The 16,589-nt window shown below is 39.2% G+C and overlaps 1 protein-coding gene across 1 annotated transcript in view; it reads right to left on the minus strand.

Moving 5' to 3' along the window:
• LOC126185073 (putative transcription factor capicua) overlaps positions 1-16,589 on the minus strand; it is a 316,920-nt gene that overhangs the window by 3,651 nt on the left and 296,680 nt on the right. The window contains exon 23 of the mRNA XM_049927858.1: positions 9,510-9,669. Within this exon, the coding sequence (XP_049783815.1) occupies positions 9,510-9,669 (160 nt within the window). The remainder of the gene's footprint in view (positions 1-9,509; positions 9,670-16,589) is intronic.

Consider the following 16,589-nt stretch of genomic DNA (forward strand, 5'->3'; position numbering starts at 1 on the left):
AAATTCTTTTATTGTTACAGGATGAGGAATATACAGTAATTTTTTACAGCAAATAAAAATAAGGGTGTCTCGGTTGGTAAAATACTATACAAGCACAAACACTTTATTATTTTCGAACTATACTATTTGTGGTTAATTTGTGCACTGAACCCATGAATTTTTATAAGATCTTCTACAGCAAAACCAACGAGAAGAAAAAAAAAAGGAGTGGTTATTTGGTAGCTGAAAAACCTTAATATGGGTGCATGTTCAGACAAATGTAAGTAATACACACAATCACAGAAGCAGTTCCTTCATATAACACCTTTGAGATAAATGTGAATGCTATGCTGTGTAAAGGAGGAAAGTGTAATCAGAGTCATGGGGTAATAAGAGTCTTTTGCCATTCAACTTTGGAGCATGTGTTATAAAGGTCAACCTGCTAAAGCGTTGTGAAAACTGCATCTAACACATCTCATACATCATTGTCATCACCACCACTGTCGTCGACATAAAAAACACGCATAGTAGAGTAAGTTCATCCTTCGATCATCTGTGAGTACGGAGGTGACTGCATGGTCCAATGCAAGAGGTACACAAGCTGCTGCAGTGGGAACAGGTTGTCTCAGGTGAAGCAGTTTCTATCCTTCTATATAGACTCAGTTTTTCTTTTCTTTTTTACACTGCCTCTTATCAGTCACTTTTGTCGGCTGTTTTCTTCTAAAAGAAGTGCCCCGCAATGGGCTAGTGATACACAGAATTAAATGTCGAGGGCTGAGGTCTCCCAGTTGTTAACATTAAAGTGACATCTTCATGTTAGCCTCGATTAACCTCCTTAATTCATTTCCTCTGACCCCCCACACAATGTTTGCCCACTGTTAATTCAGAATAAAACACTTGTTTGGGAATGTCATTATTGGGAATGCGGGATACATGCCCTACCCAGCGTAGCTGGTGTCTTAAAACCACTGCTTCCATACAAGTTGCATGCCCTCTTCAAGGATACTGACATTTGTGCATCTATCTTGCCATGTAATAAGCGGAATCCTCCTCAGGCATTACTGGTGATACTGTTCTAGCTTTCTGAGGTGCTTCCTGTAACATGCCCAAGATTCTGATCAATAAATTAGAGTGAAAATTACAAGTGAATGGTGTACAAGGATCTTTCTTGCAGCATTGACATCATGGTTGCCAAATACTTGAGATCTTAGTCTGGCAAAGATTGCTCCAGCATGATTAAACTCTGTATTAAATTTTTTAATCTACAGTTGAACTGGATGAGAGGATGCTGCAAAGGTAATGAAAGGTGTTGACTACTTGAAGAAACATGCCGCCAATGGTGAATCTGCTATTTCTTTGTGCTTCCTGAGGTGCTGGTTCGTGAAGGATTATGTTTTGTTGGTATTCAATTAAAGACCAGTATTTCTTTATGCTGTGGAGAAGGTATTCAGGATTAACACTAGTTCTTCTTCGGACTGAGATACATCTTAATTTTCATTAGCTTACTGTAACTCAACTAATGCTGTATTAAATGTTAAAAGTGTCCTTGTTTTTAAACAGTTCAGATTAAACAATTTCCCATCCATTCATTAAGTTAACTATATTCTTAGAGGAAGATCATCTTCAACTGACTGCATCACAGAGGCAACATACACAGAAAATTACATGGGGAAAGTCACATATCCTTAATTAAACTGGTACTGATATGGAATAGCTCACCAACACAGTCTTTACCAATGACGGCTGCTGTCATGTATGTGTAGTTTCCAGATGGCAATAAATTTCTGTTGAAAACTCCACAGAGCTAAAATCTTTCACAATGCTTCATGATTTTTGGAGCAAAAAGCCTTATTGAGGTGAAAAGAAAGGCACTGTAAAGAGGTATATTTTGTTCCTTGCATTTTTCCTGAAACTGACGAGATGTGAACATGGTATTTGTGGTTCCACTACAAGGCCTGAAGTCATACTCTGGTAGTTCCTCCACCAAGAGCATAGCACAATATGTGAGAACATGAGTAATTAGCTTTCTCAAACTAAACAGGAACAATATTCCATGGCAGTAGTTGTAGTCTGTGTGATCTCCTTTCTTAAATATGGGACCACCACAGTATTTTTGAAAGCAAGAGGCATCAGTTTATGTACATGTCTTATTGTGAATTGTGATTTATTAGTCTCACACCATGCATAATCCAAATCATTAGTTTCAGGTACAGAAGAAACAATAAAATTGTGGTAAAATTTCACTATAAACATAGAACAGCTGATGTTAACGAACAGCATAATAATAATAATAATAATAATAATAATAATAATACAATTTTGTTATATATACATACAATAAAAAGACTAACACTTAATTACCCCTTGCTCAAGTTATCATTTCATCCTCTATGAATTCTTGTACTGAATAGTAGCATTTCTCCCACAGAATGTGCTGTAACCTTGTTTTTAGACACTCTGGCTTCATATCAAATATGTTTTTGCCGATTAACTTGTTATATATTGTCATCCCCATATACTGTGGAGTCCATGCATATAATTTCAACTGGTGCGTGGTGTAGTAAAACTGGTTACGGTGAGATACATGTACTAACTAATCTTGGATCATACGAAGTGAATGATACCGCACCAAAGACATAGAAACCAAAAATCCACTACTACGCAGCTATACAAAAAAGTTTAAATGTCAACATTTACAAATATTTAATGGAATTACAGTGATGATTATGGGCTTCTCAAAAAAAAAGGTAGACAGTTAATTGTATTTTATTTATGAAATGTATGATCCAAAAATTGGTTTGCATAAATAGATCAATATATGATAATTTTTTTGCTACATGTTGTTAGAGGTAAATCTTCGTTCTTTTGGGCTGTTAAATGTACAAGTTTGAAGTGCGACTGAAACAGCAACCCAATCTTCCTATAGATGACTGGAGAGAGATAAACCACAGAAAGCAAATGCATAACGAACCAGCTACACACAACAAGAGGAGCAACGAAAGATATGAGTATTTTTATTATTTACCGAACTGGTTATTTAAATTCGACTGTCCCTGTCACTCGCTGCAGTGTGCCACTATTTCAGCATGGCAAGTGCTGTGAAAATGTGACCATTCACCCAAATTCTTGACTTCCTCCAAAAATTAATAAATCAACTTTGGGCAACAAGAGGGTGGAGATGGTGAGAATGGGTAGCATAAAATTATTTTTATTTCTCATGTTATGTGTGTGGTTAATATGATTGTCCTCATATAATTGCTGTATGCTGTGTAGGAAGATTATAATTTTATACATGTAAATGGAGAGAACAGTTACAATTTGCTGTTTCCAAAATAATGGGTGACAAGATTCTGTCTGCTGTGCAGTACACATATATCTGGTAATCTTCTTCTGCAGCTTCAGTATTCGAGATACACTATTTGAACTTCTCCAACAAATTATACCATACCTTATGACAAATTCAAAATAGCTATGATATGCTATTTTTGTGTACTCAAGTCAGTAGAATTTGCTATTATCTGCACTGCAAATGCAAAATTGCTTAGTTTATTTGGTAGGCAGGCAGTATGTGTATTCCAGGTTAAGTTATTGTCCACATTTAGTCCCAGGTACGGAGCCTTGAGCAGACTTTGTGATACGGTATTCCATTTAGAATAATAGCTCACTGCATTTCAAATTATAGTCACCCAGTGTTTTCTGTTGTGCAAGTATGACGAGATGCCCTTAATCCCCTATTTGTCTAATTTGTAGATAAGCAAGGCATAGTTCACGGAGTTAAATGCTTTTGCAAGATCACAGAAGATACCTGCAACTTTACCATGAGTTCACCACCATCGTCTTTGAGAGCATCCACTGGTAAATTATCAGGATGAGTGGCCTTGTGTTGTTTTGCTTGATTGATAGCACACTTAGCTTCATATAATATTAGCACACTTCATCTAATGTTGGTGGGGAGCCAATATGTTCTTTCATGAGTGCGATTCCTGAATCGGAAGGTCTTCAAAATGTTTCTTCCTCCTACTCCTGATCTTCTTTGATAAAATCAAAGCAGTCTTATATTGTTAATGTTTCATTGCAGGTATCCAGAATAGTGGTCGCCAAGTTGTGTTACATCATGATGGCATTCCCTAGACAGTATCTGATGAAGCTGCTGTTTCCCATACTGTGAGGCATATTGTGACTTGTCAAACTTCTTTTGATCCGTAACATTTCAGGTATGCAGCTGCATAAATTCAACTTTTTCTTCTAATATTTAGGCTGAATACCGTCCAGCCATCTTCAAAGTGAGCTAAGGTGACTGACACTCCAGCACTCGCTCCGTCCTTTTAAACCTGTGGATCGCACCACTGCACATGCGGCCACAGATACACCAGGCGCCAGAGACGTTGATCGGTGGCAAAGAGATATGACATATGCATAGAATTCCATCTATGGCTGCACAGTCGATCCACACAGTGATATCGATGCATCACTGCGAGCTGCTCCATTGTGACGTCTTTGTGATTTTATTACATTGTTGGATTCCACGATTTGTCCAAGATGAAGCCTCTCTCTCTATTAATTAAATTCATCGCCAACCAAATTTCAATTCCTTCCTTCACTATTGAGTCCCAGAAAAATGAAGTCAAGGCTAAAATTTCGATGTTATCGTACACCATAGAGTGCCCAGTGTCTTTACACTGCACTGCCACTGCAGATTTATTAGGTTGTAAGAGAAGGGTGTACCTGCGGTGCTCTATGCATCTCTCCTGGACAGTACCTGTCATCTGCCCGATGTATGAATGGTCGCATTCACAGAGAATCTTGTAAACCCCAGGCTTCTGAAGCACCAAATCATCTTTAACGGAACCCAGATGTGCTGCTGTCTTTGGTGGAAGGCGAAAAATCAATTTCACATTGTGCTTACAGAGGATCCATCCAATTTTTGATGATAGACTTCCCACATATGGCGGAAAAGCCATGTATTTAAAAATTTCTGTGCCTTCTTCTGCTTTCCTTATACCCACAGTCGGTTTCATTTGTAGTGACTTCGACCAAGAAGTCAAATTTATGCAGCTGCACGCCCGAAATTTTATGGATCAGTGTTTGTGCTGCGAAAATATGAAGATGCACAAAAAGTCTTCTTTTGTTTCCTCCTCTGGGTGGATATTGAAATATGCATGACACATCTAATAAATCAGCAATCTGTCCAACAGTCACTGGTTCCTGCCATGCTTTACCGATGAAAATATCGTGCAGATTTTTCTTGCTGACAATTACGCGGTCAATGAGATGCCATTGTTTTGATCTAGGATGCTATTGTGATGTTTTGTAGTGATTATTTCCATGAAAGATGATGATGCTAATCGTTAATCCATGTTCAGCACATTTTGGGAGGAGTCTAATACCACTGGAGTTTTTGCTGCCAACTCCTTCCCAGTGACACAATTCCACAGTTTGTGATCCTTACCCACGCCAGCATTAAAATCACAAAGTAAGATTATTTTGTCTTGGCAGTGGATGTTTAATAGGATGTCATCTAGAATGAATTAGAGTGTTTCTTTGATGTCATACTCAGAATGTAGAGTGGGGGCATAGATGCTGATCATGGTGGTATGCTGGTTCCCATTCAGTCCAAATTTTAATGCCATGAGATGTTCATTACACCCAGCTAGAAACTCCCACATGTCCCTGAGAAGCTTATTCTTTAAGGCAAAAGCCACTCTGTGTATTCAATGCTCACTAGTAGCTTCCTCCTTCCAGAAGAAAGTGGATCACACACCTAGTTCACGGAACTGACCTTCATCAGCATGACAAGTTTCCTGGAGTGCTGCTATGTCAGTGTTACGTCTTCATCACTCTCTGTCCACAATATCTGTTCTCCTTTTTGGCCTCTCATTTGCAGGGTCATCAGTCAGTGTTCTTACATTCCATGTTGCAAAAATGTAATTTTTTCATTAGTTTGACTCCATTTGGTGATGCCACTGGATGTGGCTATCCAATAAAAAGTGGCTGACTACATTTAGGGTACCTTTTATAGCCCCTTCTCCATATGAGGTAATAGAACTGCTTAGATGTAGATGCAACAGTTGAATTCTCTACAGCTACAACCCAAGTAAGATGACTGATCGCACACATACTGCCTACATGCCAAGCTAAAACTAGAGGTTTCCGGACGTCACAATCCTGTTCCTGTCGAACTTCTTGATTGTTGCAGGACTTCTATAAGCAAGTCAGTATATTGTTGGAAGACTGCTATGCCCGAGTTCTTTCAGGGTGAGAACGTTGCTGCACTTCACTTCAATAAATGCATCTATCTTGATGACCTAGGAACTATGTTCAGTAGCAAGTGTTGTAATATGATTGAAGGATTCCTGGCCACTGCTGACTTCAACAACATTCCAGTCAACATTGGACTTACTGTCTCAATACTTGGTCTGCCGTTGGGGGATTTCTATGCCACTGACCATAGGTAGATCATCCATCTTTAGGAGAAGTTTCCTGCCCCGAGGAGGAGAGTGGGCCATAACCACTACTAGCTCACCCACCTCCCTGCAGAGCCATTGGCATTGTAGTGCTGGACTCTTTATCCTGGAGTCATTCAGTCACCAGACTCTCATCAGTCAAGGGCAGGGTGCACCATGTGCAAGTGAGGTCTGACATTTGGATACACTAGTTAGCTATGAAACTAAGTGACAATGTGATGATTTTTGAGCTCTTTCAGGAACATGTGGTTTCAGCAACATTTGATAAACAGCAACTCGAAGGTGCACAAGCAAATTTAGAAACTGAAAGATATAACAAAATATATTATGATCATTTGGTAGGAGAAAAATCACCTCCATCGAAAAGAACATGGATTCTGAAAGCTGCTATGACATAGAACTCTGCAGGTTTGTCTGTGGGATTCACATGGGACTAAACAGTGATATTCAGCGTAACAACTTCCTTGAACTTCTGAAGTAGTTTCACACATTCATACACTGTTGCCTATACTGAACAGTGAACCAACTTTGTAAGTGGACAGAAGATTTCCTAGCAAGTATAACTCAGTACATCATTTTCAAAAGGGAGATGTCAGTTGAAGTCAAAGTAGCTCCTGACACACTCAGGGACGTGTTGGAGTTAACTTGGTGTTCACAGCCCATTGGATAAGCTTAGAAATTTCATGAGACTACTCCTGGACAATGTTGCTGTATACAGGGATGTTACAATACCACAAAGCTGTAGTGAATGGCAATTCGGTCTGCAGAGAAATGACACTTTGTGAGGGGAACTCCAGTTGGCTCTAACATAAAGAAATGTAACGTATTGCACATAAATAAGTGGACAGACCAATTACTGTTTAATGATATCACTGATCATCAATGACTGGAAGCAATCCACCCAATAAAACATACAAAGATACATGGCTTGGCAGAAACTAGTTGTAGGATGGACAGATGCAGCACAAGGAATTACATGGGAGAATTGTAAAGAAATGTATTTCAGCTATGATGACAACGTTTACAATATTCTTGTTTTTTTTTTTTGGGGGGGGGGGGGGGGGGAGTCCTGGTTAGTATGGAGCAATGAGTAGGAAATGGAAATGTCAATAGCTGAAATAGAAAAGTTTTGTTTAATTAGTGCGAGGTGTCACTCAGACGATCATCTGAATGCAATGGTGAATGTTATGAGACAGTCACTGCGCACAACACAGAGGCACACTATTTTGATTCAGACATTCTACATTTTCGGTCAATGTGGGGATCCTGCCTCTCCACTGTGCTCAGTATCACTTACTGAAGCATACAGTGAGTTGATGGTAACAAGATGTAAGATTTTAATATACATATTAACTCTAAAAATTAATAACTTCCAAACAAATTAACCAGTTTTAAAGAACCAATTGTTAATAGTGCTTGAACAGCACTACTGAAATAACATTTCAGAATATTTATTACTGTAACATATATTGAGTTATGAGTTGGACTGTTAAGTCCAAGCACAAAAAACCGTATTCCTCTGGTAAATTAATTACAAATTGAGTAAATATAGTGGCATTATGAGGCAGTACACAACCATAGGTATCTGCAAAATTTAAAGCTTATTTATGTTTAATGACAGATAACAGCAAATAAGGGTAAGTTAACCATCTCACTGATTAAAATGTAAATAATGAGAAAACCAAGGACCCCAGTAAATATCTGCAACCATGGGAAAGTAGGCAAACTTCTAGTTTTATTTCATGTGTAACATGTGTACTGGCAATAATTTCAATGTATATTTGTGATTTTCAGTACAGATTGTGTCTATTTAAGGGTAGCAACCATACCGACTGAGAACAGTTTGCTTTGAGATCACTGAGGATGGACAGACGGACTGATAAGCGATGTGTCAGTCACGATCGTGACTGAAATTTTTAAGTGACCAGTGTAGAAACCTAGAAGAGTTCTAGACAGTTAGCTTTGTTAACCCTTACTTTGAGTTGCATCATGTTCAGAGTTGTAAGATTTTCTGCAGGAGTTCTGAAACCCAGAAGAGTCCAGACAGCTAGTTTTGTGGATTATGACTTTGAGCAGCATCATGTATGGACTAATTGATTCTCCACATAGCTTTGTGAACTTTACACTTTCACAATCTAGCTAGTGACTCTGCCAGTCATCGTTTCTTTCGCAATATTAAACCAAGGTTTAATAAACATTTTTAATTCTGAATGATAACTAGCTGGTGTTGGCAACATTATTTACACCATGAATGTAACCTTGCCTGCAACTGATAATTATTAGGAGTTACGAGAATAATTTACAGGGTAATACAACAAATGTGTGGCCATCCTCTAGACACAAATCAGCTAAAAGGCATTAAAATTACAATAACTGTAATTTGTCACACACTTAATAAACTCTTTGACTTGGCAGAACTCTAAGAAGTGATACAGGTAATTATGTCACAGACTTGTTTCTACATCCTCGAGACTGCTTTCTGTGGAATCCATGGAATACGATTAATGTAATGTAATGTGCTTGCAGTGTATAGCCAATGGGGAACGTTGGAGAGATCACATGTTGACTGCTGGGCATTGCCATAATGTGCAGCCCATGCCATAAGTTTTCTCTTGCATCATAAAGCTAGTGTGCTTTTCCTTCACAACTACTGTAAAGATTTAGGTCTGAAACGGTAAAGTTACATTTCTAAAGTGATCATCTCCCTGCCCCATTAACACAGGCTGATAGCCTTGCAAACAACCCTAGTCACCCACATGTAATCTATACACTGAATAAATTCCTTATGGTCCTTGAAAAACACAATCATATCCTTAAGGATGTCCATATATTGTCAATCCTGACCAGGCATACACTACACCTTTATAGCAGCCACATAACGAAAGCTGCAGTAAGGAGATAATATTTTCTATAGACAGCTTTTACACAAAATGAGAACAAATTTTAGCATGCCAAAGAGAAATGTAATATTAAATGAAGACCTCAAATTCAAAAGTGTGAAGAAATTGATGTAGCTAACAATGTCAATAATTATGTCTAAAATAAAGTGGTCCTCATTAATAATACCTGGAGTCGTTGAAGTTGAATCAGTACTTGATGCTAGTGGACTGGGCATGCTTCCAGGGGTCACTGGAGTTTGGCTGCTCTGAGCCATCATCTTCTGACGTACTTCTCTGATTTTCAACTGCAAACTTGACTTACTTGGGAATAAATCTGCATGTAATGCCTACAAAGAAAAGAATATAATTTAAATTAGTTAGTGGTAATGCTTTACAAACTCATGACATCATTGCACAATTACTAACGATATTTTAAATGGCTAACCTTTTGTTGCAGTGACAACCAACCAAATAATTGTAATTTCTTACAAAAATCAAGAAGTACCAGTGTTGTTCAGATTACATCCTTATGACCTGTACCTGTGACCATATCACTCTCTCACCTGCAAAGTCACTGGCCTATTGACACATAACATCAACCTTCTCTTGTAGCTTCACTAAACAAACTGTATATATGTAACTCACAAACTATTAGATCTGCCTACAATGGACATTACTATGACACTTGCATTTGGTGTTCAGTTGTCTAATATTTTATTGAAGAAAGAGCACTATATGAAAATCATCATTTGTCCAGCTTCAACATTTTCTATTAACAATCATACAAAGACACAAGATAAATCTAAGTCACTTTTAGCAGTCACAGACTTTTCTATCCTTTTCTTCTATCTTAATGGCTACCAATTTCTGAGGTAACATTCAAGAAAAAAGAATTTATGGCTTTAAATTTGCAAACAAAGTGAACTGCCTTCCTCCCATCCTGAGTTCTATAATTCAAATTTAAATTTATCTTACAAAACTACACTGTATTATAACAGTTAAAATGCACCATAAGAAACAATTTTTTAGCAAAATTCATATATTATGAGCATTATCTTAGGTCTATATAGAAGTATGTGCCTGGCAAAAGATTACTTCTCTGTAACGTATGGTAGTTCCAAAACAGTCTACTTAAAAATAATATCAGAAATTGGAATAGTTCATCTTGATATCTGGGGCATGTGTATACCAAATCAACAGAGCAATAAGGGGATAAAACGGCAGCAGACTCTCGTAAGAAATGAAATAATCAGCTGATTGCTATGATTCTACAGAAATAAAACTTAACTTAGATGGCCAGATAATAAAACTAGAACAAGACTCTGCAAAATAATGGATGATTGAGTATTTAAATTGACCTTGCAGAAAACCTAATGGGACACTGACCCCTGCTTGTGCCAAATGCGAGCAAACTGTTCTTACATCTGTGGCCCCTTGCTTGGTGCAAAGACTATGAGGGAAATGATTACTTTCATAACTATTCTGAAAATAAAATTCTATTAAAAGCCATACAGAATACTACTACATTTCATATCTTACATGAATACAACTTTTGTCAGCCATTATTTTGAGATACCTACAAAATATACACATTTTCAAAAGTGTGCATTGGGTTTTTGAATTGAAACACTATCTATCAAGAAGGACATTACACAATGGAAAAGTATTGCACTCTGGATAGAGCATTCTTTCTTTCCTAGTGCAAATGGTTTTATCAACTGTCAGCAAGAGTGTAAAGCTGTTTCTGTGATCAACTGTCTTTGATTTTATTTACTGGGATGGGCTGTGGCATCAAAAGCTAAATTCATCTGTGATGAAATTAATTATGGGATGGACTTATTCTACTTCTTAGAAATTACTGAGTTCAGGAGATACTGCCGCAAGCTGTGCAGCATGGAGATTGCGACACAGTAGTTAGCATTGCTGACTTATGTTCTGTGGATCGCCATATCAAATTGACCACTAGCAATTATTTGTTAATTAGTATTTATTATTTCTGGAAGGTTCTTGAAATTTCTCACATTTCTGATGCTTACATATTCTGGAATATTTGATGTTTGTATAAATAGCAGCACTCTCCATCCAAGAGTTGAATTCAGTTCTGACTGTACATTGGTGTTCATCATAAACACTCTTTCAGTACTAACTGTTGTACTTCAATGACAATCCTGGTTTCAGATTTGGACTTGAGAGTAGTTACAATGTTACAGTATTTGGTGGAGGTGCTGGGTGCTTTAAAACATATACCAATATGTCACTGTGGTTCCAATCAGGCAACAGAAATGGACAGGAATCAGAATACTAGCAATACATCTTTTCCAATGTCTGTATATTCAGAATACCAATGGATTCTAAAAACAGCAACAAGTCAGCTGCACATCGTGCATTCATCAGTGTTTTCTGGAGGAGCTAACCAGGACCTGACTAAATGCCTGAAAGGACTCTACAACTTTGCCAAATACAATAGATGGGGTTCCATTATGTGTTTGGTAAACACAGCCCAGCAGTGGTTCGAGAACAATGAAGAGAGCCTCAAGAGTGGGAACAAATTCCATACCAAACAGAAAAACATTTGCTGACAATCAGCAGCAACTTCTCTTAGTGGAAGAACAGTGTCCACTCTCAATGGAAAATGATGCAGTCCTACATACAGAATGTTTTGACCATATGCCACATCATGAATCTGAATATAAAAGAAGCTGACAAAATGTCACACATGATGAAAGGGGTCACAGAAGACATGTGCCAAGCCCTTATGATAAAGGATATCACAACATCAGAGGAATTCATCAAGTGATGCCAGGGATCAAGGAAAAACAACGGAAAAGGAGTCGGACGAAAGAAGTATGACCTACTCCCAAATGTGGTCCCTATTGCAGTTGTGGAAGACCGCCATGACCTTGGCTCTCTAGTAAGTCACCTAGCGAGAGAAGAGAGACCGAATTTTATGGCAACCACAGCTCTCAGGCTGAGTACATACGAGATAACAGCAATGAATGTTGACCCCATGCATCTGGAGGTAATATGAATGTTGATGAAGATGTGTGTCAACCTGTAGCACATATCTTCATCACCAGCTGAATGCATGGAGAAGAAACTTGGACAGACTTATTCTGCAGTTATCATACAACAACACTATATCACCTGAACATCACAGGTACAACCAACTTCTCTGCCAAGTACACTGTCCCACACAAGAACACACATTTGGAGGAAAGAGAACAGAACACCAGTGTGTTTCCACTGTGGATGCCCTGGACATGTTGTACATTACTGCAGAGAAATAAGATGAATTTTTGATGACTACTACACCCCAGATATCAACCGTCACAATGGTTCTTTTCACAACAGTCAACCTTTGGGACAAAGACCCTCAGCATGCCTTGGCAAGGCTGCTCCTCAACACATAGTAGCCATTCCCTGTCACTGTACAAAGATACCAGCCACTCACCGAGCTGCTACATTCAGAAAAGCTAAGTGAGGTGACCAACTATGGAGGTGAGGCCGCCATAGATGAAAGTCACCACAATATCAGGAAATCTTACTGATGGCCAACCAGTCCGGGCACTAGTTGACTCGGGGGCTTCCTTATCGGCAATGTTGAATGCTTATCGTCATCAGCTAAAGACTAAGTTGCGTGATACAAAAGCAATTGTGCTGAAAGTCACAAACAGGAAAGACATTTATCTGAAAGGAATGTGAAGAAAGAATAACTACCAATGACAGAATACGGGCCTACAAATTTGCCATTTTAGCACAATGTTATTCACAGATGGGGCTTCTTGCAAACATCAGACACAGTCATAGACTGTGGAATATCACAGCTCCACATTGGAAAAGCTATTCCAACAAGCACACACAACAAAGATTGCACTGGGTGGTTGTTTACCAATAAAGACATTGTTATCTTGCTGCCATCAAGTGAGATGCTGGATTAAACTTTAAAGCTTTTGTCAATTGCAAAACAACGCTCAGGTTCACACGACAAATCTACATGGCAGTGATTATCATAAGCTTTGTAGGTGGTCAAGAACTTTGGATGACTAATTGTCACAAGCAGCCACATCTGTCATGTATGTGCACAGAGGCAGCCGAACCAGTCCAGGAAAAGCAGCTTAGTGCCAATGACAAACAATAGTTCTCTGCCACCACTACAGAAAATGCAGGGGAGTAAGCTACTATTACACTGCTAATAGCACCTGGCCTGACGGGGAAATGATGCTAGTGAGTCTTAGCCATTCTACGCCAATTTTCAGATGGTTTCAAATATGAACTGGACAAAATACAGACCAAGTGGCCCACTGTAAAACACCATATCAACACTGTGGATCGTTCACCAATTAGCCAGCATTCATACAGGATGTCGCCAACTGAAGGACTGATTATACATGAGAAAGTGAAGAAGAAGATGCAAAATGACATCACTTAATCTGCAGAGTGTCCTTGGTCTTCTCCTGCGGTCCTTGTGTAAGAGGAGGATGCCACATGCTGTTTCTACATCGACTACTGACAAGTAAACAAAAGCAGGAAAAAAATGCGTCCACCCCAGACTGCTCAAAAGGAGCAACATATTTCTCAACTATGGACATGATACAGGAACCTGGAAAAATCGAGGTTGACAAGGATGAGAGTGAAAAGGCTGCATTCGTAACACCTGATGGCCTCTCTGAGTTGAATGTTTGCCATTCTGACTTTGTAATGCGACACATCTTTGCTGTCTGGATGGCATAATGGTTTTTTCGAAGACATTTCAAGAACACGGAAGCCAACTTACAACCATATCGAAGTGTGTTCAGACTGCAGGTCTCTGCCTGAATCTGCCAAAGTGCCTCTCCAAAACCCAAGAAATAAAAATCTTGAGGCACCAACTGAATGGAGTCCGTCCCGATGCAGAAAAAATAAGAGCAGTCGTAGATTTTTCACTTTCTCAGCACATTTGTGATGTGAGAAGTTTTCTCAGAATGTGCTCACACTACTGGTGATTCATAAAGGACTTCTGCAACAGGGCATGTCCCTAGCAAGAATTACTGCTGGGAGATGCCAAACTGTCCTGGGACGAGGCGCAAGAAAGAACTTGCCTTGTCCTTAAGAAGGTACGAACATCATCTCCAGTTCTAGTATTGTATGATGAGAATTTCTAAATAGAACATCACACTGACACTAGCAGTTATGGTATAGGTGCAGTTCTAGTGCAAATTCAGGAACGTGCAGAAGAGGTGATAGTTTATACGCCTCCAGAGTATTCTTGAAGTACGAGAAGAACTACTCTACAACTAAAAATGAGTGCTTTGTAATTGTATGTGCCATCAACAAGTTCTGACTGTATTTCTGTGAGGACTGTGGTAGGGAAGGCGAATGGTCAACTTCGGTTTATTGGGAGAATTTTAGAGAAGTGTGGTTCATCTGTAAAGGAGACCGCATACAGAACACTGGTGCGACCTAATCAGGAATACTGCTCAAGGGTCTGGGAGCTGTACCAGGTCAGATTAAAGGAAGACACTGAAACAATTCTGAGGCAGGCTGCTAGATTTGCAACCAGTAAGTTCAAACAACATGTAAGTGTTATGGAGATGCTTTGAGAATACAAATGGGAATCCCTGGAGGGAAAGGTATGTTCTTTTCGAGGAACAATATTGAGAAAATTTAGAGAACAGGCATTTTAAGCTGACTGCCAAACAATTCTACTTCTGCCAACATATATTGTGTGTAAGGACCACAAAGCTACAAGAAATTAGGGCTCATACAGAGACACATAGATAGTCATTTTTCCCTCACTCTATTTGTACCCTCCGACACACACCATACAGTGACTTGCGGAGTATCTTTTTGGATGAAGATGTAGGTTTATTTGGCAAACCATTCACCATTGTGATAGACCACCATTCTCTGCACTGGCTGACTTGTCTGAAGGATCTATCTAGCTGATGGTGAGATGGGCACTGAGACTTCAGGAGAATGACATCACACTTGTATACAAAAGTAGACACAAATATCAGAATGCCAACTGTCTTTCAAGGAATCTTTTGGTGGAACACACCAGTGTAGATGAAATTTTAGTCATTGTTGCACTAAATGATATTGTTATTGATCAGAGAGAAGATCTAGCAGGGCTGAAAACCATACAAGCCTTGAAGGTGAATTCCAATTAATAAAAATAGCACTGTATAAGAGAAACTATGACCCAAAAGGGCGGAAATCGTTGCTTGTCATCCCAGCTCATCTACGGTCAGCTATCCTGAAACATTTCCACAATGTTTCTACACCTGGTTACTTGGGATTCGTTAAGACTCTAGACAGAATCAGATGCATATGTCACTGGCCAGACCTTTACCTATATGTCAGACACTATGTGAGTCACTGCAAGGAAAGCCAACAATGGAAGCATGTGCTTCAACTATCTCCACAGCATCTGGTACCAGTTCCACCTGCAGCTGCCCGGGAAGTGGGTGTTTGTGTTGTGCTCATCATTCCACAATCATTTGTGAAAGTGGCTAGATTGGACTGTGTACAGATTGGGAATTTGTACGGGCACTGATGACTGCGCAGTTGAGTGCCCCACAAACCAAACATCCACCTGCAGCAGTGCCATTCCACCAAACTGGAATCCATGTCTTGGGGAGGTTCCCAAAGTTAGCAAATGGGAATCGTATAATAGTCTGTGTTGACTACCTGTGCTGTTAATCAAAGCTGTGCTGACTTCCATAGCTTTCAGAAATTGCAAACTTCCTTCTAGGAGACATAATTCTGAAGCACAGAGCATCCCATGCGATGATATCTGATTGTAGGAAAGTTTTCCATCGAGACTAATATCAGAGGTAATTTTACATTGTGACATCACTCACAGGATGACAACTGCCTACCACTCACAGGCAAATGGTCTAACAGAATGCTTTTGTAAGACTCTGACAGATGTGCTCTCGACATATGTTGAAGCTGAACAGAGAGGCTGAGATAAAATACTGCCCATTGTGACATTTGCATACAACACAGTGAAGCATGAAACTGCAGGCTTCACACAATTCTTTCTGCTCCACTGTCATGAGGCCGAAATAAAAATGGATACATCATTCCTATTCAGATTGTACAAACTCAGGATGACAACATGAAACACCTCATCACCAAGACTGAATAAGCACGACAACTGGCTCACATATGAACCCTGGGTGCCCAGAAGAAAGACCAAAGCCAAGCACCAGCCAGTGAGACACAGCCCGGGACACTTGGTACAGATTTTTATGCCTATGTGGATATGGGGACTATTGGAAAA

This window comes from Schistocerca cancellata, chromosome 4 (genome assembly GCF_023864275.1).
Source record: "Schistocerca cancellata isolate TAMUIC-IGC-003103 chromosome 4, iqSchCanc2.1, whole genome shotgun sequence".
Taxonomy (NCBI): Eukaryota; Metazoa; Arthropoda; class Insecta; order Orthoptera; family Acrididae; genus Schistocerca; species Schistocerca cancellata.